At 43.4% G+C, this 24,437-nt stretch overlaps 1 protein-coding gene across 7 annotated transcripts in view; it reads left to right on the forward strand.

Annotated features, from left to right (window-relative positions):
* CBFA2T3 (CBFA2/RUNX1 partner transcriptional co-repressor 3) overlaps positions 1-13,274 on the forward strand; it is a 352,675-nt gene extending 339,401 nt beyond the window's left edge. For all 7 annotated transcript variants that reach the window (XM_085639117.1, XM_085639120.1, XM_085639118.1 and 4 more), the window contains one exon: positions 1,803-13,274. In XM_085639117.1, the coding sequence (XP_085495243.1) occupies positions 1,803-2,132 (330 nt within the window). In that variant the 3' untranslated portion in view covers positions 2,133-13,274. The remainder of the gene's footprint in view (positions 1-1,802) is intronic.
* Positions 13,275-24,437: the final 11,163 nt, after the last annotated feature.

Genomic DNA, 24,437 nt, shown 5'->3' on the forward strand with positions numbered 1-24,437 from the left:
CAACTAGTGGTCTCTCTTGCGCACAGGAATAGTCAGCAAGCACAGACCAGCTTGTTTTCCTGCCTGGAGCAGATAAAGAGTTGGATGACGAAGTCATGCTTAAAGCTCAATGGGGATAAAACTGAGCTCATGCTTCTCGGGCCATCGGCCCCCTCCACCTGAGAACTACTATGGGCCCCCAGCCTAGGTGCTCCTCCTATTCCCAGAGATAATATAAAAAGTCTCAGAATATGGCTAGATAAATCCCTAACATTTAACACACAAGTCACCAAACTATCAGCAACATGTTTTGGGCTCATCAGGATGATGAAAAAAATCCTTCCACTTCTTCCTTTTGAGGCCAAACAGGTAGTTATTCAGGGCTTGATTCAGTCCCGTATAGACTTCAGCAACGCTTTGTATCTAGGGGCTCCTGAATACTGCCTGAATAAACTACAGCGGATCCAAAACTGTGCAGCTCGCACACTTCTTGGAATCCCCCGCAGAACTCCGATAGGGCCGGGTCTAAAAACTCTGCACTGGCTCCCTGTCAGAGAAAGAATTAGGTTTAAGGCCATGTGCATTACTCACCAAGCTTTCTGGAAATCTGGACCCGTAATTAACCATTCACTGGTCACCTCTTATCATCCCAAGAAAGAGCATCGCTCTTCTCAAGCCTTCCTAACCGTTGTCCCCCAGATACGAAGATCTAGAGTAGGAGGTCGATCTTTTTCCTACAATGCGTCCAAACTATGGAACTCTCTTCCTTTATATTTAAGGTCTAACTCCAATTTCCAAACTTTCCTTAAACAGTTGAAAACTTTTATTTTTAACTAATAACAAATCACTCCTCTGACCATCCTCAGCAGAGGGTTCATTTTATTCTTTAGCGCCTGGACGCCTCAGGGCAGCTGCTCGCGCTTTATAAATCTCTTTCATTTCATGTCATTTCATTTCATAATGTTATGATAAGGAGGCATCCCTTATAGGCTTATGAAGCGCTGGTATGCAATGCCAATAATACAGTGGGGAGGTGGTAGTATGAACAATTGCTAACATTACAAGATAATAGTTACATTACAAAAGAGACCGTTTTATAAAGAGATGATAGCATGCAATGTGGATAAAAGTATGAGGTGGGGTGGCATACACCTCGAACTAAATGTGTAGGTGATAGCCTGTAATTATGGTGATATGAGAATGTGCATTAATGCAATAAGTAAAGTTAGTGCAGTGTGCGTAATATTACCAGGAAGGGAAATATGGAGCAATGAGGACATGTGATGGTTTAATTTTACTCTACATAAATTATCCTATGTTGGATGTATACAAATGTAGAAATTTACTGCCAGGATGCATGATGCTACAAAGAGCCCTAGTGGAATACATCTTACCAGACTCTAGTTGACACACATTGATTGAATTGTGCATGCAATGTATTGATTGGTGCAGAAAATAGTGATGTGCCCACACATAAGACCCACAGAGAATGTAGGAGTCCCAAGGACCAAAGGGCCTGGTTTATCTTCCCCGCTTTAGGATGATTATTGCAACTACATATGCCTGACTCTTATAAAAATGGATCCGATTTAAATTGAGATCAAATTTTAAACAGATATGTAGAAGAGGATAAGCAGAACTGAGAGTTGTTTGGCCACAACTGCATAAGTTTGACTTCACCCCTCCACAGACAGTGAGGATGTACTAGGTCACGATGCATGCTATTGAAGTTTAGTTGAATTTTGTTTAAGGCTGTTGGAACAGGATAATTAGAATAATTGTGCTTTGTTTTTTCTCCCTTGCGGGATTCTGCCTCTATACAGAGCTGCTGGAACTGTGGCCGCAAAGCCAGCGAAACCTGCAGCGGCTGCAACACGGCGCGCTACTGCGGCTCTTTCTGCCAACACAAGGACTGGGAGAAGCACCACCATGTTTGCGGGCAAAGTCTGCAGGGCCTTCACTCGACACCCTCCACTACCACCGGCGTCACCCCTGCCAACGGGGTGGGTCCTGCTCCGTCGGATGTCGTGGCAGTCAGCACAGCTCTTTCCAGCGTAGCAGTGGCGGGCAGTCCCAGCGAAGCAAGCTCAGCGGCGGCTTCCCGCTCTGGCACCCCGGCAACGCCAGTGCCGCACGAGACTGCATCCCGCTAAGAGAGAGAAACTGGTGGAACAAGGTTTAGACAAGCCTACAAGGTCAATGCTGCTAGTGCTCCTCTTAAAAAGAACTGAAAATAAATAGCATTTAATGCGACTTTTCCAGCTACCTGATGACGTCATTTGACCTCTCAAACGACCTCTCACTCTGATAGAAGGCTAATGGATCTGCAGAAACTGTACTTTCTCTGCAGGCTAAACAGACAAAGGAAAACTACCTTCTATTGATTTTACAATGGTTTTAACTGTCGGGAGGTTTTTGCATATTTATAGCTGGCATTGAAGCTCAGAAGGAAAAGCAGTTACTATGGATTTGTGTTCCCTGTGTAGTAAACAGAGAGATCAGAGTTGCATCCAACAACGAAAAAAGGACCATCCTGGCCCGCAGGGAAGTAAAAATTACAAAAAAATGCAAGCATCCACTGAAAAGAGGTCTTGCTTGACATAAGGCAAAAAACTTTTGGATGTTTTTTTTTTGTAAACAAAACTAAATAATCAAAAAAAACTGTCAAACTTTGGCTTTAAGTGAAAAATAAAATCCAAAAATACTACTAAAAGAAGATCGAAAAAAGCGAAATGATTCAGAAGTTTACCTGTCAACTACCTTGCTAGCTAGCCAAGAAGACATACCAGACACACCTCCGCTCTAAAGGAAATCCAAAAAAACATAAAGGACGACAAAGAAGTATAACAAAAATGATCCAAACCTAATCTCCAACTGCCAAAGTTTTCTTTGCTTTTAAGGGTTTCTTTTTTACTTCAGGTTTTTTGTTGTTATTTGACACATGGAGCTGCACTTATTTTTAGAACCAAACATAGGGGTGAGACGGAACGCTAGAGCTAGGATGTTGGATGCGAGAACAGAGGAAGTGGGGGGTCATCATTGCACTTCTGGTCATCACGGCGATACCATGTCACTCAATATTTATTGTTACCAAATCTATACGGTGTCTAATGGAAGGATGCTGCTCCCCGCACCACACCTAGCATCCTAGTTTCTTGGACTAAAACCTGCTACTACACTGTAGACCTCAGCAGCAGCTGCGGAGCTGCCTTTCAGTCCCCGGCAGGTTAATATTAACAGCGGCGCACAACAGTGTTCAGTGAGTTTGCCAGTCTGATTGCAGCGAGTTCGGATCAGAAACATGTATAGGGGTAGGAATGTATCGAGCACCATTAATACTACATCCGCTCTTTGTAAGCCCACCACGTGAGCGGGAAGCTGAGCAGGTACTATGGGAGTTCTTCGCACACCTGAATGCAAGTCTTTAAAGATATGGTATTGATAGTGGTCAGATAGCTTGGATGGACTTCACTGAACCACGATTTGGCAGAGTTCCTGGTTAGTCGACCAATCTTTTTCAGTTCCCTTTTAGATAATGCTTGTCTTGCAAACCCGCCTTTGCAACAGCTTTGTCCTCTTTGAGTAGCAGACTGAAGATGTAGGAGCTTTGTGAACATGTTAATGTAAAATCTCTCTTCTGGTCCCTGTTGGTTCCCTTGTCATGGCCATCGCTCACATTGCACCCTGAAATAGAATACCTCCCCGTCCCACTCTGTAGCAGTGTTTCCAAAATAGAGTAACCTATCATGAACGATCTTTCATTTCACACCAAGCGTACTGCGGCTTTTGCAGTCCTTCCGTTTTCATCGAGTTCCATGAATGCAAAATTCAGAACATCTTTGCAGATTGCTCATCGTGATAGCAAGGGCTGTTGGTCGCAGTGACTAATGAAAGTGAGCTGAATGGTTCCTCCTAGAAGGTGGGCAGGTTAGGTCTGCAAAGCATGGATGAGTGTGGGATGGAGCGAATACCAAAGCCCATCTTTCAACCAAGCTTGGTGCTTCCTCCAAGTGGCTACACTTATTTTTCTGAACATTTAGGCCTACATTTAGCAAGTGTTGAGATTGCATTGGTGCAGCATGCACAATATTGTGCTGTGTCCACAGGTATCATCAATGGAAAGTCAATTGATGAAGTTTTTTGCGCCCCCCCAAAACATTATTAAATAACCAGCTTGGTTTTGTTGTGTTGTTTTCGAGGGCTGGGATAGGACAGTGGTAAATCAAGTAAAAAGTCAGGCAAGTCTGCCAAGCATATGACACATTATTGCTTGTGAAGCAAAGGATATTCCATAATACCACTTGGGTGGAAGAGGAGGAGGGAAAACAATATTTGTCAACTTTTGCAAACTGTGCTGATTGGTTACCTAGGGCATTATATTAGTTTTTTTGGGGAGTGGTTGGGGTTGATGGGCCTATTTTATCCCCTCTACCTCTCTCTTCATGGTTACACTCATTCTCTCCCACCCCAAAGTAGTTCCTATCACCTCATCTTCAGAACCATTATGTAGAGTTGATACACAGACCCAGAGATTTCCTGATTAAAGGAAGAAATCCCTCATTGATATATTGCTTAACACCTAAGAGGCACTTGGAGATATCCTTTTTGGGTTCCACATTCACTTGTGGTAACAAGATGTTTGTTTCTTTTTCCGTATTCTCTTTTTCTTCGTATTTGGGTCTTGTCCACTTTAGGGGATGGGAGCGGCAATGCCTAGGGGTGTCTACCAGTCAGCCTCTCTTGTGCGGATTGTGTTGGACAACTAACTGCACAGATACAATTTTGCTAAGCTGATGTTGGCCGATGGCAAGGCAAATTGCCTCATACGTCGAATGCATGGCTTCATCAGAGCCAATACTGTACCAAAATATCGACAACCCGAGTATTCCTTAGGGTGAGGAAAGCATCATAGGAAAGAGATACACTGGCTGAGCTGCCTTTGCGGATAGTAAGACTGGGAAAGAAGCAGCAGCCTTCAATGTGAATGTACATAGTCTAATTTATTTTTCTGCAAAGGTCCAAATAAAGTAAGGACAGTAATTTAGAGTTTTTAAAAAAACAAAAAACAAATAAGCTATCATTTAAGACAATAATGGTTTAGACGAGAAAGATTTAGATGTCATAATGGTTGTTAACTGTCAGACTGGCGAGCATAATATTGGGATTGGAGGGATTTAAGAGACTGCCGGCAACTAACCAAACTGGTTGGTAAAAGATGTCCGATAGGTGTGGAAATCAACTTTGAGCGCACTGTAGTAGCCCTTTCAATACAGCATCGCAGTACTGTAAAATCAGCAACTTTACACCCATACAAAAACAAATAAATAAAAGTGGAGGTGAAAGGAAGAAAATGAAAGTACCATACAGTAGATGCAATTCTCCCACAGTTCCCTGCTCTATGGAGGGAGCCCACTCCAATTGTAGTGGACCGTGTTCAGCAGGCCAGCCCACAAAGCATCCGAGAAAAACCTTACTGCTTTAGGGGCAAAAGGGCTATGACATACCTCATTATTCAAGTAGGCATGTTCAATGCAAACTACTATTTGAGACTAAATGCAGGCTATGTGTATAGGCTTTTCCTATAGCTTAGATTTCCCGAAACAAAGATGCAAGCCAGTGAGGCTATAGTCAAAATAGCTGGTTGATCAAGAAGAAAAAAAAAAACCTTGCCAGCAGTCACATTTAAGTTAATTTGTGGCTGTTTTAACCATAACCAAACTCGCCAAAGAAAATGTTGATAATTATACAGTTTTTGTTTTACAAGATCAGTTCAGTCAGGGCATTGTTTATTTATTTAATATTTTTTGTGCCTCTACTTTGTTACTAGTCCAGTCCATCAGCCCCAGCTCCTCCTGATTGATGTTTAGTGCCCAAAATGTGCCCCCTTCAATCTTTTGCAAACACCTTTCTTTGAGCATGGCATCTTGAACCTTATTGGGCATTTTTGTAGCACATACTGGGCATTTATATACAGACACCACAAACTGGATCAACTTGCCACCTAAATAAAAGTTGTAATTATTTATTACACATCTCACGGATCACCTTTTTATTAAAATAAGAGGTGTAATTATGTATTACACATATGAACAGTACATGCATCATTGGACTGAGAGGCCAAACACATCTAATCACTTAACCAAACAGGATTCGGATTAGTGACTATTGAGGTTGCACACTGATCTCAGCAATGAGAGCATTAATGAAGTGTGCGATTTCTCTCAACATTTTCATGCTCCACTCCCTGTTACCATCCCTGAGAGGAAGCGGTAAATCCCTGTGATATGGGAGGGATACATGAGGAGGCCAATTACTGAAGTGGAAAATAGTACAACGTTGCCCTTTAAATTGAAGATCTCACACAATCTGGAAGCCCTTTCCTAGATGGAAACTCTATTTTGTGCTGAAGCAATTAAAACAAATGCTCAAGTAGTTCTTCACCAGTTCTCTTTGTCCTGGGGTTTCTTGATTTGTAAGTTTTTAAGTCACTCTTCTGGGTATCCTGCAAACACTCATTCCCATCTATTTGGCAGCTGAAAATAGCACATGTGTGGCTGTCATTCAAGCTTCAATAGACTGATGATCTGCTTTCCCTTTTAGTTCAAGTGTGACATCCCTAAATTGCATTAGGGCTGCTGTATATTTCCCACCCACACCTACATAATGGAAGCTTGGTCCGTGACACTTAAACGTAAGGCTAATGACAGACCTGAATGACATCGCAACACAATACAGCGGGCCCGATTTTCTTTTTTTTTTTTTGTCTTCTTCTGGTCATGTCCTTCATTCGACCACACAAATTAAAAGTGGGAAAAAAACAGTTTTGGTTTGAGTACATGTATTAAGATTAGTTCCTTGTAGATTAGTTCCACGGACTCCTGCCATATGAGGAATTGCACACTAAAAAAGTGGCACAACGATCGGAGAACAGCATAAGCAGGGCACTATCATGTAAAATTCAGTAGTGATGGCCTACATTGCACTGGTTCCAGTCAATTCAAAACACGTAGTTTTTCCAGACATTTGCACCAAAAATCTGAATTAAAGTAACATTTGCATCAACCGACCATTTTGTAAAAGTCCATTAGTACAAATAACAGTTCAAGTAAAGTGCACAATTTCCCACCATCAGTACAGACTTACTGACACCTGGTCAGATTCATGTGACCTGACTCCTAGCTTGAAGTAGCATTATTCTTTTTTCTTTCCTTCAGTCTGTGAGTAGCTTCCTTTTGCCAATAGCAAATATGGATCATAACTCATTAAAGGCTGGAGCAAATAGAAAAGTAAGGAAATTACCTTTAAAATCGTATTTAGTCTTTTAGATATAGCCACTTTGTTATTTAATAATTAGTACATTCACACTTGGAGCAGTCTTCTTCTGCCTCTGAAAACCTTTCTCAAACAAAGAGTCATGAGGGATTCAAGGTTAATATTTCAGAAATCCCATTCATAAAATTAAAACCCTATAAAAAAAAATCTGATTTGTCAAAAGAAATTTTAGGTCAGAGAATGTCCATCGCTATCCAAAGAATTACAGAATTGCAAAAATAAAAAAAATATTTCTTAAAAACTTGACTGAAATTTAGAATGCGTTTGTTGCAATATTTCACATGCTTAGCTTAGTGGAAGTTGCTAAACAGTAACCAATATCTGAGGATTTTGTGTAGCTCTTTCATCGTGCCACGTTTTCCTTCCCTGATGATCTTGAATACCATCCACATTTGTCCGCTCATCCATACTCAAAGCCCCTATAGCTTTTTCTTCAAAATGGTGTTTCTCCGTCACCACATTGAAAACTTTGGGAAAGCAACGGGTGTCTCTTTAGCTAGTGACTTTGGTGTCCTTTAGAGGGAGCTGATACGTAGGAATGGGTGAATTAAAAAAAAAAAAAAAACCTTTTGTTCAAATCACTTGATAAATAGCACTTTCAGTTTCACTAAAGACTTTTGAGCAGTCGTGTTTTGCCGTTGGTTTCAGTGGAAGGCCACCTTAAAAAACCAAATACCTGCTAAATCGTTCCAAAATCCATTTCTAAAAATCTACTTCCACAGAAAGTTTCAAAGTTAGTAATAACAATTTTTTTCCAGAATTGAAAAGTTACTATTTGCATAGTGTCCATATATTTTCAGAAAACAAAAGAATTGGAGTTTGTAGAAAGAAATATTGAGTTTCCTGGCAACGATGGTCAAAAATGATAATGTAATGTTGTTGTTAGTCAAATACGTGTGTATACTTTTCACTCAACTCTACTGATCAGCAAAGCGTTCCATCCCTGTGGGCAGTGAATACAGCCAAAGAACCCACAACAGAGGCCAAACAAGGGGATCTGGTGCTCTCCCCTTGTGTGCAGAATCTCCCTCCCCACAACATGATTGAACTCAGCACTTGTAATGTGTGAAATAAAAAACAAAAAACTAAGGCAAAACGGAACCAAAATGGACACGATGTATCGTGAGAACTTTCCAAACTAAAGCTAGTTACACATTTCATTGCCATTGTAATATATGTACATTGTCTATTTTTCTTATATTTCACGAAAAGAGGTAATATATGAAAGTATTTCAGATGTAATTAAGTGCAGGAAGCCTGATATGTATGTTATGTTTCTAATGTTGCTTTTTTCTGTTGTTGTTGTTGTTGACCGGTTGGGTCAATGCAGGCGCCGCTACCACCTCTCTGTAACCTGGATCATGCATCACTTGCTTAGCAGCGGCCGACCTTTGCCACACTACCTCTGCTAATAAAAAATAACACAACAAACAATAAATTGCATTCAAACCAAAATGTAAGCATGGGGAAAGTGGGTTAATGAGGGGAGAAGTAGGGGAGGGGGCAGAGGGAGGTGGGGTCTGAGAGAAGGTTTGCCGTGCAGTTGGTTCCGCCCTGATAGTGCTTCAGAAAACTTGGAAGAGGACAATTAGACATTTTGTAGGAGGGGTGGGGGGGTTTAAAGCGGTCATCCGTTGAGTGATGTCACAATATATCCCAATACCCAAGTTGATATCCACAAATAAATTAACCTTCTGGAATGCCTGTAGTTGGTGAGTGTTAGCCCTGCAGATCTGTGTAAAGAGAATTTTGTTTCTCTCTACACTGAATGACCCCTTTAAGAATCTATGAAAGAATGCTTCGTGGGGCATAGGGAAGGAAGGAGCATAACAAAGAGAATGTTTTTTTGTGTGAGCTAATTTCCCAGACTATCCTGACCAAAATGCCCCTAATTCCCAGACTGTTTGATATTGGTGTAAAATCGATGCAGACTAATAACTCTGACAAGATCCTTTTAGGTGCACTCTTCAAGGTTCAGGCAGCTAAGTATGGTAGGAGAAACATCATTCTTTTTCTAAGATGTTGTATTTAGGACCTGCCTCCATCAGATAATCCCGGCAGGAGGTTCTATGAGCTTGCTTCATTTTCAGTGTGAAGCTTTATTTTGAAGTATCTGGTACCGGCTGGAGATTTTTTATCTTTTCTGAATTCTAGTTTTGAACCATTGTGTTTGTGAGCCCTACGCTACTTCTTCCTACTGCTGGAGTCCACAGAACGAATCTTCTCTCGTTGGCAAGGAATTCCTCGATTTCATTTGTTACGCAATCTACTGGTGGGGACCAGTGTCTTTAGTTTACAAATCTCCTTTGTTAGCCCGGCATGCACTTCTTTTCCTGGTAAACGTTGAAGAGGAAATGTTTCCTTTTCCATAAGATCGCTGGTGTCTGGCAATTTAACACATAAACCTCAAAAGCACCACATTGAATCATTTGGCATTGAACCCCTGCACCCTAGAGTTCAGTCAATCACGTGATACGCGGTGCAACAACCTCACAGATGCCAGTGTTCCTCCATTTAAGGTCTCACTGTGGTCAATGAAGATCATGTTGTCAGTCTTCTGGTTTCTCAGTAACATGTGATAGAAACATTGGTTTTATATCTATTTGCTCCAATTCTGAGGATAATCCAGGGTTTCCAACGGGATCTAGGCAGATTCTTTGTACCCTACCGCAGACCAGAAATCTGATTCACAGAAATACTAAAGCTAAGGATGATCATTTACCTACCAGAGCCCTCGCACGTGGCTCCCTCAAGACTGTATCATTTATATGGGAGTCTGCTAAATTACATTAGAATTGTCAGTCGCATATGGTTCCATTGAATGACAAGGCCTACTTTGTTAGCTGTTTACCTTGTGCCACACACTCCCCCCTTCCTCTTGCTTGAGTTCCAAAAAGTAACAGACTCTACCAAAGTATCCCACTTGTCTCTGACTCTTGCCCTTTATTCAGGAAGACGGGAGAAGCTTGGGCAGGCCACCAAATTTAAAGTACATGGTCTCCTTCCTTCTTTATACTTGCTTTACATTCTAATGTAGAGTCCCTCCAGTGCACTTTGCTTCAAATTCCCTCAGTGTTTCCCCAAACCACTCTGTTTGGTTACCTTTTTCCCATTGCTTTTCCAGTCTTGTTCATGATGGGCCCTCAGGTGTATTTTCATTTTGCTTCATTCTCAACTCCAGCTGTTGCCAGGCTTCGCCATCTTGAAATGTCTACGTGAGATGCCTCTTGTGCATCACTGCAATAAGTCTCCGTTCTACTCCAGCATGGTTTTTCCATTGCTTCTACAGCTGACCCCATCATCTGTCTTATTGAGGCTTGCAGACTTTCTATTATTGTTGCAGTAGAGACCATTCTTCTGACTTTATATTGCTTACACATCGAGGGCGTTTCTCGGTTTCCAATAGACATCTTTTTTATTGCCAGTTTTGTTCAAGTTGGCTATGTGGCATTTTGTTTTGGGAAACATTGACCCCCCCCCCTCCCCTTGTATATATCCATATTCTCTTATTTTTTTAAAGCCAGCAAACTGCTTGTCACCGCACACATGTATATAATGTATGCATCACATAAACAATTCACAAACCTTGATGCTGCTTTTTTTTTTCTTTCCCAGACTCTGTACTTAATTTGCATTTTATTTATTTATTTATTTTATTTATATATCCTATGCTAAGAGCATAGTTTGTAACTAACCTACCTTAAGCAAATGTGTAGCAAAGCCATTCTTTTTCTGTCTGCATGTCTTAAGTTCTTGGGAACTCCACATTCTGGCACCACTTTCAGGCAGGAAAGTCAAGGCTCTGTGTCTGAGAAACCTGAAAAATTATAGCGATTAGGCATATCAATAGTGTCGCTTCAGAATGATGAAGGATGCATTTCTTTCTTCCGAGGTTCTTGAACATCTTTAGGAGCTGGAACGTGAATGGCCCATTTTTCAGCGTGATCCGAGTAGCATCTTCTCTCATGGTGTACCAGAGGCTGGAGAGATCAGACCCTACAGATAGAATATGACTGTTGACAATAATAGCAAGAGTGTAAAATTGATCCGACACAATGCACTTCTTCGAGCTCTTGCTGCATTCTCGTTGAATCAATGTACGAATTCACTTAATGGCCACCATGGTCTGGTTATTGTAGTTACCAGCCATGTTTGAAAAGAGATAAGACGCTCTTATTCTTTCACCTTTCATAGAGTCTTAACCGTCAATTGTTCATAGATAAAATGCAGTCTCTTCTCTTTATCTTGAAGCACAGCTCTTAAATGATATCCAAATATGGCCTGTGTTTTGTTGTCTTTGTTTCGAGTGGCAATGGTTAAAAGCTTACATCTATGGTCCTCAGAAAGCCATTGTGGAGACCTTCTTCTCTTGCAAAGGCACATTTTCAAAATCAGTCTCCAGCTTCCCAGTGCTTATATTGAGAAAGTTTGTGACTACTCTAGGGAAGTGGGTATTGACTGGGTAGAACAATAAGACCTCTCATTGCCCATTCAGGACAACAGGGCATTGATTACACCATCATTAGGGTAGAAAGGAAACGCAGTGATATCAATCGTGGTTCCAGCAAGATTATCTTCCAATTCACAATGCTCCACTGACCATTCTTTCTGAAAACCTACAGAGCCTCGAACATGAATGATCCTGATGTCTTCTTTGGCTTCATGATCTAGACCAAAGAAAGACACTCAACAGAGAAGTTAAATTGGAGACTATAGGGAGTCTTAAAATCCTCTAGGACAGAGTATATATATAATGATGGTGCTGAAAAGAACTTTTTTAAAAGCATCACATGGGTTTCTCACAGGAGGCAAAACAAGCACTTGATAAACAGAGTTAGAGGGGAAAAATAAGACTAAAGCAAAATGTTGAGTTGGCTCTCACTAGATCTTCTCAAAAAGCGTGGCTCCCTGGTTACACTGTACATGCGCATAGAGGCTCTTTGCGTGTTCTACTAGCTCTTATTTATAGTATTTGATAACAAATATTTAAAAGCACTTATATGGTGGAAACACGTTTCATTGAACTTAGAGCTAGGGTTCAATAAACAGTGGTGTTAGGCAAAGGTCCCTCCACTGTTAGCTAAGAAGTCACACATCCAATCCCTTTTTATATGAAATGATTTGCTCTAAGACCCACAGAGAACAACATGTTTTGCAAGGCATCCACCTTAGCTAGGACTCCCTTATACCAAGTTAAAGTGAGAGGTATAAAAATACTGTCACTTCTCCTAAAATCAACCTAAATAGATAGGTGAACTCTTCCCGCTTCTGTGGGCTCACCGTGCATCCACGTGTGTACAGGAGGCATGCTTGTTGACTTGTCTTCAACTGAAAAGGCCTTTGACCAAATCCCTGAAAGTTTATTCTTATGCTGAAGGAGGGCAGGGTGTACCCTAATGTGACTGAGTGACGTAAGATGAAGTGGTGACTTCTGTAGAGGTTGTGTAGGGCACCTAAACAGTATCACTCCAGGTCTCCATAGATTTCTCCAATGCCCTATTCATTTCCCTATTCACTGCCCCTGGTCCTGGAAGCAAGTAGGATGAGGGCTGACTCGCTCCAAAACGACTGCAGGTCAGAAGAGGCATGGCAGAAAGAGAGTTAGGAAACTAGCGGAATCAAAGCATTCTTCGATTAAAAAACTGTGCAATACTTGAATCGAGGGGGGGGATACATGCTTAGAAGCTGGTAGATCTTTTTTTAAAGGAAAAAAGGGAAATATTTAAAAATGTATTGGGGTGGGTGGGAGGTGGGGGCAGAGTGCTCTGTGGCCATTCTTGAAAGATTTAAATATACTGGGAGGAATTTCTTTTTGGCATGCCGTCTTTCCTCCCTGTGCTGTTCTCGGCTTTATCTGTATGTGCTATATGTTTGACCTGTGAAAGCTGTAAACATTATGCTTCTGTTGATTTGTCTGTTCCTCACTCTGTATCTGTGTTAATAAAAAGAAACTTTTAATATCACATAGATGCCAGGACTTTTCTTTATGCTGTGGGCTCTGCACGATTAAGATGGGTCTACTGCCCGCATTCATATAGTTTTTCCTGCTGCATCGCTGATAAATTCTCAGAAGCAGCCTGAGGCTTTTGTAAACAGTCGACATAATTTACTTGTAATTTTTGAAGTCCTCATTTGCAGAAAATGTTTAATGTTACAAAGGCCGCGAAAGTCCAGGTCACCAGATTCTACAACTGAGAACCATAGGGTTCAGTGGCGGGTTTTTAGGATACACACATAATATAAATAATGTTAATGTACACAACATCTAAATACAAAGAGTCACGGTAGACAATGGTTATCCTGAATATATGGCATGGATTCGGCCTTCCTCAACCGACACAGGATAGCTCTACTTTATAGTCACAACCCAGATATTTTGTCTGGAGTAAACAAATCTGGAACATAATCTGATTTGTAGCAAATGTTCTTCTTTATTTTGACTGATCTTCATCCACCCTTGGAGCAGCAAAGTGGTTAACTTGTCATAAATGAATAGAACTGGAACAAAGTTTTAAAAAGCAGAGGATTTAGAGAAGTCAAATAGGTGATGAAACTTATATACAGATCATAAAATGGCTTAGTCAAGCGAGTTGAATAAAAGGTTTCTTTTCAATGTACAAGCGATGGGAAGCGGCACAAGGACTAGGATAGTAAAAGAGAGAGGAACAAATAGGATGTAGACGTTTATGCAAAAAAGATTGGACTATCAAACAAAATATTAATACATTTAAGTAGCTTCTAAGTGTTGGTCAACAATGACAGAAGACTGGTAGTTAATGAAAGAGAATGTTACATGAGAAGGTGGGTATTTTATGCTTCACTTAAAGGCAGGATTTTGGTCAGACTGCAAAACATTTGTGCACACAATTCACAGTACTCTGCACAGGGGTGGGGAGTAGGGCGAAGACTTTTCCAAGGAGTGCAGTAGGAGATTTTGTCACACAGATAGGTTGGGCTCTCCAAGAGAAACATTCGATAGACGAGGCAAAGCGGGTACAATGGATGGAGGTTTTGGAGTACCGTTCCCAGGATGAGTTTGAGCTTATGAAGGGGGTCAGTTGAGGGTTCCGTTAGGCTGTAGCATAGTCCAGTTCTCAATAAGCCGTGGCAAAGATGATGGCCGCTTGGAGGTACGATAAAATGAATGAGAGTATTTCCGTAAGTTGCTTCAGCTAAAGAAGACTCATGTAGTAGCTGCAGTCACTTATGTTCTGAATCAGGAAGCAGCACAGGGTTTTGCTCAAATTGGAAAAAGGGATTTAGTGGCAAAAGAGTGTTGAGTAAAAGTGGGTCATTGACAACCATTTGAAGAGGTGACGCTGGACTATCGGCCAGATTTCCGTATTGAGACAGAGTAATATAAATAAGTCCTTCACATTCAATTTTCTAGATAGCTCCAGCCATCTGACAAAAACAAAAAGCTCCTCTATGAGCTACTGCTCCAGGGGTAGATTGAGGTGACATTAGAATGGGAAAGAGAAGCAATGACAGCATCGCCAGTGGCCTGAGAGGAGCAGAGGCCAATGAGGGAAGATACTACTTGTTTTTCAGAAATAGATTGTGTAAAGAAATAAACTTCTTACCAATGACACAATCTAAAACTTGATAGTTTTAACAGAATGAATCAAATGTTATAAAATATGTCACACACAAATGAAGCAACCTGCATTATTTATTAATCAGTTGTATAAACTTGCCATACAACTGAAAGCTGCTTCAGGCACATAGGACAGAATGGAATGAAATTACTGTCACACAAGTAGTTCTCGAGGAGGGACACAGAAAACCACATTGTCCAGGGTGGTTGTGACACTCCAGATGCTCCAAAATGACTTCAATGAAATGTCATGGGTCATACTAAGCAGGACATGCATCAGTGCACAGAAAGTCTTTAGGAATCCGGGACCGGTGTAAGATCATGGGCTTACATTGAACAGGCCTTCCAGGTACTTCAAGAAGTTTTTCCAAAATTATATGTGTCATGTCAAGTTGCCATATAGTGAAGATTACTGTTTTGCGGAGTGATATCCAGTCAACTGGTCAATATTTATATGGCTGATGGCAAGCAGATTGTGGTTTGATGACGCCAGGATCCTGGAGGGCTTGCATGGTTGGACGATTTTGAGGCGATAGCCTAGAACATATCCATGCATTTCCTCATGGACTGTGCACACTGTTCTTAAACATGATCTTTCTTTCGCAAGAAGCCAATGTAGGTATAAGAGGACAGGAAGGATGCGATTGCCACAGTTCCAGTTGAAAAATAGTTGGACCTTCTGGCTTTGTGCCCTTTTGAGTATTGGCAAGGTGGCACTGCATTGATCAAGTTGGGGGTGACCACCACAAGGACCAGGTCAATTCTGTGAGGAAGGCATAATCGAGGGCGAGATTCCGCAAAGTTGTCATGCATAGTGTAATGGAATCATGGTGACTATATTTACTTGGGTGTAAAAGAGAGGTCACTGTCGAACAGCATCCCCAGGTGGTGTGTGTTTTGTGTTTGGGTGGAACCAAAGTGTTAGTCCCCAAGAAAGATATGGCAGGGGAGTCACTGGGCTTAGGAACTAGATCTCAATTTAATGAGTGTTCATGCAGAGCCTATGAAGCTTTTTGCAGTGATAGTCTGTCAATCAGCTTGCTGCTCTCTGAAGGTCTCGCGGGACTTCCTCTAATGTAGCAAAATCTGGTCATTATCAGCATACACATTGTAGCCGATGGGATGGGCTTCCAAAATGCTTCTTAGCAGCTCCACATAGCTGTAAGCGGACGAAACCTTGTGTAAATCCACATTTGATGGTGGTGGTGGTGGTGCTAGTGCCAGAAAGGTTGGAGTCTAATTTAAACTTTGTGTGCGACTGTTCATGAAAGATGGGAACCCTGTTACGGTGGTTGCAGTGGAATCGATTCTTTGTACATGAGGCACACATTCTTAAATGTGTAGTGGACCAGGATGCGAATTGATCAAGAGTGGGGCTGACATTCTGTCATTTGGAGGTCTGGAAACAGAGAGGCAAGGAGAGCTAGGCTGATGCCTCGGAGATGGGTTTCTTTTCTGCATCATTTGAGTCTGGTTTATGCAGCCAAAAAGGGATGTGATGGGTGTGGTCAAGACGGTCAGCAAGAAAAGTAGTAAGATTCTTTTTTGATGGATGGTGGTAGATAGGTTCAGAGATGGAGGAAACTGGATTTGGGGGGAATTTGGCTACCAAGTTCTAACGGATTATACACTCAGGCTATACATATCCCTGCAAGTTACACTTTCCCTTCTTTTGATCTTCCTATTTTATTTAGAATGTTACAATTAGCATGGCTGTGCTAGTAAAGCATGTTTCAGTGATTTCAAGGAAGTTAGTGGTATCCGGTCTTGGAGGAGCTCTTTATGGTACACCCAACATTGAGGGGCCGATTCCCATCCGGGTCGAAAAGCACTCCGACCGAGTCGGATCCGGAGTGTTTTCCGACCGAGCTGGACCCCTGCACTCCGACCGAGCGAGTACGATGCACACGTATGCTGTCGGACTCGGTTCGGTCGGACTTCCATAGAAGTCAATGGGAGCCGGTCGTACGACGCGTTCATGGGCTCCCATTGACTGAATGGGTACGTCTCGAACAAGTGCGCCCCCTACAGTGGGTGCGCGTCGGTGCCATCCGCACCATACATGCCTGTGTTGAGCAGACCCATAGGTCTCCCCCTGTGTCCGAGTCATACGGCTGCGGGTGTTAGGTGGTCCGACACGGACCCCCGAAGTCTGACTCCGGGAGCTTTTGCGAGCCGGACACTCCGGCTCGCACATGCTGTTCGACGCGTGCATTGTACTGGCTCATCGTGAATCTCATCCATTGCACGCCACGGTTAGCTTGCGACCGAGACGTACGGAGCGGTTTGGACCCGGAAACGAGTCGGTCGGTGAATTTCATGTAGCTCGCATTGTACTTGCTCGCTCGTACAGCTGTACAAGTCGGCCAGGGGAGAGTCAATGTTGTGTGGCCACTGGCTGATTACATTTGCAACAGTAAATCACACTTTTTTGAAGATGAAATTACACCATGTAAATGGACAGAGTTGGTTGTGCTTTACCGAACAGTTAGGTGTGTTATTTTCTAGTGAAGACACCATTGTTTAATCCTCATTGGTCATGAGGCTACAATGGGGTCCTTAGGTTTCACAGGGATAACATTTGTGATCCCTTCAGGTGGGCTAGTTTCATAGATGTGCTTCAGCGTGAATTAAAGAGTTTAGTAAATGGTTACCCGATTGAAACATCATCTTTCCATTGTTGTATAAGTTAATGTTTAGTGTGGAGTTAGAGTTTAATTCTATGGTAATAATTAGCCTGTAGCGGTCTGCAATCACGGAACTGGTTGAGAGTCAGTCAGACTCCTAAAATTTCTCACCCAGTATCCGGACAGGAGAAATGTCCTGAATGGGAAAACGTAGGGTTTTGTCCAGCTGGGCCTTGAATGGGCAATAGTTGTTGTCCGCTATAAATGCCTCTGCGTGATCTGTGCAGATATTTGTTTTCAATTGTTTTTTGAGGCGGCAGGCATGTGAAGCAAGTTCGCAAGAGGCAGGCAACGTGAGTGAGAATCAAGGGTCCTGTTTTGATAGCACGAGTTGAAAGTTAGCCCAAAATAGCTCTTGCATCTTTTCATTGTTCCGATAGTATTTTCAGTTTAGTACACATTGAGTAATGGCCGGTGAAGACACATCTACCTAATTTGTACTGGTAGCCTATTCGGGCAGTATTATTCTAGACAGAAATTCTTTTAACCCTTTGGAGATAAAGTCATGTATTTCCATGCCTGAAATTTGAGAATTGCTTTTTCTCTAAAAGATACAGATGTGGGGGAGCCCAAGAGTTTATTTCTCTATTTTGAGGAAAGTTAAAGGATTAGTGATTAAATAAACAAAATGTATGCTGGACCGTTACTTGCACAAGTGCAACAGAAATATTATTGTTATTCTCCCATGATACAGCAATCTGCACAGTGAAGGTTTGGTACCATGAATTTCCCAATTCTGGCATGATGTTTTCCGGTAGCCCTATAAAACAGAGGGCATCCTGTACATTTCTCCCTAGCACATCAATACCAGCTGAAGCCCTTAAAGTTATGTTATGTTATGTTATATTGCATTTGTAAAGCGCGCAGTTACTCAAGAGTGTCCCGGCGCTGAGCGCAACTGGGGAACCCATCCTGGCTTTCCATGTGAGATGATCCCTACTGGGAATCTCCAAGGTGAAGACAAGCATCCCCGGCGCTAATGGGGCCGTAAGTGGAGATTAAGCAAGCTATTGCCCAGAGTTGCTGAGTGGGATCCATGATTAGAGAAGGCACCGAGAGAATTATCGTGTCCGCTGACCTTGGCCCAAGACCCTGCCGCGTCAGGAATCGAACCGTGGTCCCGGGCCGACTTCTGCTTACGGGTCTGCCGCCTCTAACCAGTGAGCCACACCAATCCACTAAGTGTTGTGCCTATGGTGCAAATGCCCCAGAGGACTGCTCTAGAAAGGTCAGTATTCATTCACTAATTCGTTCTTAATGTATCCACTGAAGTCCATGGATTGAAGGACCTAGAGGTGTGTGGCTACGTGGGGAGTGCCAATATTTATTCATATTTGCTTTTGCTTCATGGAAAAGTAATAACTCACTCCCAGCAGACAATTGTAGTGTTTAGAGACGGTAAGATTTATGGCAAGCGCACTATAAGTTTGAACAGTCATTCAGATAACCATTAACCCATTCGTTGCCTGGACCTGAACTCACCAGTACCAGCTGAAGCCTTTGTCGTAGTTCCAGTCAAAGAAGTGGGGCTCGGCCCCCATGTCTCGGATGTCGGGGTGCACTCGCAGGAACTCCAATAGGGTGCGGGTTCCCCCCTTCTAAACCCCGATGATGAGGGCCTGGGGGAGCTTCGGGCTGCCTGCCCCATTGTAGAAGCTAGAGAGGGGCCCAGGTTCCCGGGGCTCGGGGTAGTCCCGTTCGTCAGGGGGCTCCAGAGACGGGGTCCGATCCGGAGGTACCTCCAGCGGAGTTCGCAGCAGCAGAAGCCGGGCGAGCAGCCCTGCCCGGCCCTTCGAGTCCTCGGGCCCTTGCAGCAGCACCCCTGGGTGCAGGGAGGCGCAGGAGCCTGCGTACAAGAGGCAGAGGCATAGAAAGAGCATGGCGAAGAGCAGCTCCCCTTCCGCCTCACTAGGGGGAAGCAGAGGAGGCGGCATCCGGGGAGCACGGGTAGCTCAGGCACGCGACTTCCATGGGGTCCCTCCTCATGGTTTAGCACTTGGTGGGCACCGGCCTCAAGCCAGCGTCAGGGCTGTGAAGTAGGGGTGCCGAGACTGGGACCCCACGGAGTGGGATGGGGACCTGCTACACAGTGGGATCGCAGACCCCCGCTGAGAGGGAAGGGAATCGGGAAGGGCGGTGAACTCCCTCGGAGAATGAATCTGACTGCTACGAGAAGGATGGAGAAAGCGCCGCGGGTAGTAGTGTAGCATCCCACAGAACGGAATGGGAACCCCCAAAAGAGTGGTGGGTGCTCCAGAGTACACGAGGGGTTTAGCACTGGGTGCAGACTTCAGCAGAGACTCTGTCAACCGAACTGGGACTGGCCACCCCTACAAGTGGGTGCATGGGCAGGGGGCTGCAAGCGCTAGGTATGTGCCCAGCAGAGGAGGGGCATTCCGGAGAGTTGGGGCAGTGGGTGTTGGGGGAGGAACCCCTGAGGATAGAGTCCCCACAATGGGGGCGGCGCTCAGTGAGAAGTTGTGTTGGATGTTAAGAGGTGCACAGAGCCCTGAACCTGGATAGTTGTAGCTCACTGCAGGCTGGGGGCGATGGGGTAGATGCACAGCCCCTCGCCGGAGGGTAACTGTTCTACCACTGGAAAAGGAAGCACCGAGACAGACGTAGCTGTGCTCACAATCTAAGTGAACATGCACATCACAGATTTTAATCCCAGTGAAAATAGTGATATAGCCCAGTGGGTAAATGCACATGCTGCAGAGATCTGTATAACATATATGTTACAGGGCCTATAACAAATAAGGCAATGCAGCAGATTATTGTGCCGGCTGAGAGACCTGTGCATGACATGCAGGTCTGCAACATCCCAATCATCAGCATTTCATCTTTCTGTGGTTGATAGCATGAGTACTGCTATCCAGGGCTTTAAGTGGGATGAAAAAAACTGAGGGTTTTCTTGAAAGGGCGGGGTTTAAAAACACTTAAGCTAAAAATCTGTGCTTAGCAGTGTGCCGCCCGACTGGTATTTTGCCACTTCTGGCATTGCATCCGCATATATAATACAAGAAGTAACACTACACCTACAAGCCAGAAGTATTGGCTTTATCAATGGTTGTTAGATGCAGGACCCGGGCCATTTAAAGCCCTGCTGGTATCCACATCTTACTACAGCGCAGTCACACCTGCTCTTTCCAGCAGATCGCGTGAGCAGAAAGGTGCGTTTACTGAAAAAATGCTACATTTCCGTTCTAATTAACATGGCGGAATCAGTTAAATATTCAGCGGTGTCTTTGAAAGGTGGGTAGGGCTGATTCAGAGCCTGCCACTTAGCTAAATGTTGCCACTGAAAGGCAGGTAGTGACGACAGTATGTCCTATGCAAGGTCTGGGGCAGTGTTAATTGTCTTAAGCCAGTGCCTCCAAAAGGCGATGGAGGCTAGAGCAGACATCGCAGGGTAGAGCAGTGGCTTTAAAAGGCAGAATGGGCTGGGGCAGAGTCTGTTAGATGCCATGCTCGTGTCTGTAATGGAAGCCCGTCCCTTGTGACACCATTGCCTGTGAACAGTGGTGTCGTGAACACCTCGGGTGCACTATAAAAACGAATGCCTCCATGTTTTATGTAACTGGTGCTCGAGTAAAGCACTCCAATACCTTCCAGTTGGGTGTGCACTATATAAAACTGCAAAAAAAGGGAACCTGGGTTTTAGTGTAGTGGGCCTGGTGGTAAGAGAGAGAGAGAAGGCTACAAACACATTGCAATACAGATGACTGCACTCAAGTGTCCGCTTCCTTCACGGCGCGAGTCATGCAGGGGGGTCTCCGGGTTCCTGTGGTGTGAAATGGGCTCTCTATGTTGTCAGCTGGGCTGGCTGCTCGGAAGTGGTGATGTGCACGGTGCCCCTCGCCTTGCATACTGCCTGCTCTAAACGCCCCAGACACCGACAGACCAATGAGAGAGCTGACTGGCGCATGCTCCAGGCGTGAAGCCAGCGTGGTTGCAGGACGCCTGGTGCATGCTCCTTCACGGCTCTCGTGAAGACATTTCTTATCAGCTTGTTAAATAAACAAGCTAAGAAATGCCTTCACGACAGACGCAAACCAGGCGAGCCAGTCCGGCCTGGGGAGAAAGGGCGTCCACAGAAAACCCTCATTTCCATTTGCAGGCCACCGTTTAGCATAAACGGTGACGCCAATGGAATTGAGGGGCGGGGCTTAAAGCCCTCTTCTGAAAGACCTCTCTTACTAAATCTCTCGCGGAGGCGGAGCAGGGCTCTGCCCTGCAACACCACGCGAGACCTAAAAAGACCTAAGCCAGAGCAAGACAAGCTAAATATTGCACTTTTGGGTAGGCGCTTCAATAGAATGAGACACGATATCAAAAGTCGCTGAAAGATCTAATTGAACCAGAGCAGCAAAGTATCCTTCATCCAGATTTAACTAAATAAATTCTGATACCTCTAGGAGAGCTGATTCTGTACTATTACTCCATCTCAATCCTGACTGTGTACTATGAAGTAGATCACTTCATTCTACAATACTGAGCAAGCAGCACACTGATGTTTTTTTCCTAGAAAGGCTGGCCACAATAGACAGGCCTAAAGTTTGGTAGGATCAGCAGTTGGCTTTTTAAGGAAAGGAACCATCTGTGAGTGTTTCCAAGATGTAGACACCGCTTCCAGGCTAAGCGATAGATTGAACAGTCTGTTCATATTTGAATTCATTATTGGCAAAGCTTTGCTAGAATATGAGGAAGACCGGAGTCAACCGGGGAGACTGACCGGCAATTGATTATTGCCTATGCAGATTCCTCCATCAATGTTATGATGTAAGCACCTCTCAAGTTTTACTAATACATAATCAATTGGTAGTAATGCAAAATAGTCTTTTCACACTTTCTGTACCCTTCCGGAAGAATGTTGATAGTGTATTTGTCCTGATTCATGTTAAACTGTTGTCCTTTATAAGTCTGGCCTAGGGTAATGGGGTACCCACTTCAGCCATTGGCTCTCATGCACTGCGAGTGATAGCTTTTTGCCTGACCACAGGTGCACATCCATCTAAAAAGACGTTCACTTCAGTACTTGGGCTGGTGGGTCAATACCTTTTCTTTGTCAACACTTTTTTCCTTCCACCAGTATTTATCTTTTTTTATTTTATGAAGTCATTTCTGTGTGTTTAGATTACGTCTTCTAATTCCACTGATTCAAAGCCAGAAGTACCTTTTCTTTGCATCGATACAAATCATACTTTCTCGTAATGTGTATTAAAACTAAAATGCATCTATTCTAAGTACATTTGGGTGCTAGGAAATGCTGTACTGTTCTATTAAAATTATGAGATGTTTTTAAATGTAACACTTTTGTTACTAGTATATACATTTAGGTGATTTTGTGCTTTAAAAAAAAATACTTTATAACGTATGCAGGTAATAATTATTTGTAAAAAAATAACTAGAACACCAGGTTGCCAAGGCCTCACCGACTGGTTTTGCCAACGCTTGTTATTTCTTACACTCCATTACAAGGGTAATGATGCATGTACCTTGTCATTGTGATTGCCTCCCCCCCCTTCCTATGGATGCTGTGAGCTTTTTATCGGTACACTTGCTTAAGAACATGCATGGCATCCTCGCATCTGTCGGAGCAGATGTCCCAGTCCCTTTGCTTCAGCTTGTCTCACTCCAGCCCAGTCAATTTACAGCTCACCCTTTCCAACGTTCAGCAGTGACACATCCCATACACCTAGGAAAACTGCAGCACAAATGTCACCCTCCCTGCTGTAGCAAACATTATCTGGTTCACTAGGGTACTTGCCCAGAAAGAAGTACAGCTCCTGATTCGTAGGCAGTCTCCTGCACACAGCCTAGGCCATCTTCGTCTCTCACACAAGTGGACAAATGTTCACTACTGGTTCAGCTGCCGTGGGGGTGGGGTGGGGGGTGAGGGGTAGCATTTCTGAACCCGGGAACACATGAGAACTGCCCAGATGGCTTCAGTCGGCCAATAAATTGAAAGGCTCAGTGAGTATCCAATGGTGTGGCCCAATAGGTAGAAGGAATCTGTGAGTATCCAATGGTATGGGAAATAGATTGAAGGATTCTGAGAATATCTAACGGTATTGGCTAATGGATTGATGGATTCTGTAAAGTGGTGGAAAAGTTCTTGATAGTTTTCTTGTACAAGGTGTTCCCTCAGGAAGACTTTCTTCTCCGCTTTGTAATATAGTCTCATAGAATCACTTTGAAAAGTAATTATTTCATCAATTTACAACACAACAGTGCCAAATAATGTAGTACTTATGCCTATGAGTGATTAGTAAAATCCAGTTGTCAAAGAGCTACAAAAGAAAGAGCCTAGAGCGAGTTGAATGTAAATTTGATGGCCTAGCATATAGTTATTAGACTGATGTTTCTTCAAGAATGTTTATAAAAGATGTTTACACATTAAAAACATCAACCACAGCTACGACATACTTGTAGACCTGAGACCAGAACTCCTTTTCACCAAAGAAAAGTGGTTAGGTGGCATGAACTCTACGCCAATCAATCCCTGAAGCATGCCTACCGTTTCAGAAATCGCTCAAGTGCGAAAAGAGGCAGAAATCTTTATCCATTGCCCAAAAGTTCTGTTGTAGCTGTGCCATGTGCCAAGGCAAGCCTTCACTGGGGTTAAAGGTGTCAAGACCACCCCTGCTGCCCATCCACGGGGCCCCTTTGTCCACATGCAAATATATTTCATTTAAATGCCTCGATGTTGGTCTTGCTTTTAATCTAGTTCCAGAGTTACTCTCAAGGTTCTGAATCCACTCACCAGATTGGAAAGGACCAAGGAATCAACTTTGTGTATCCGGTAGTTTCAGAACTGTGTGAAGGTTTAGGCATTAAAC

The sequence above is a fragment of the Triturus cristatus genome, chromosome 12 (assembly GCF_964204655.1).
Source record: "Triturus cristatus chromosome 12, aTriCri1.1, whole genome shotgun sequence".
Taxonomy (NCBI): Eukaryota; Metazoa; Chordata; class Amphibia; order Caudata; family Salamandridae; genus Triturus; species Triturus cristatus.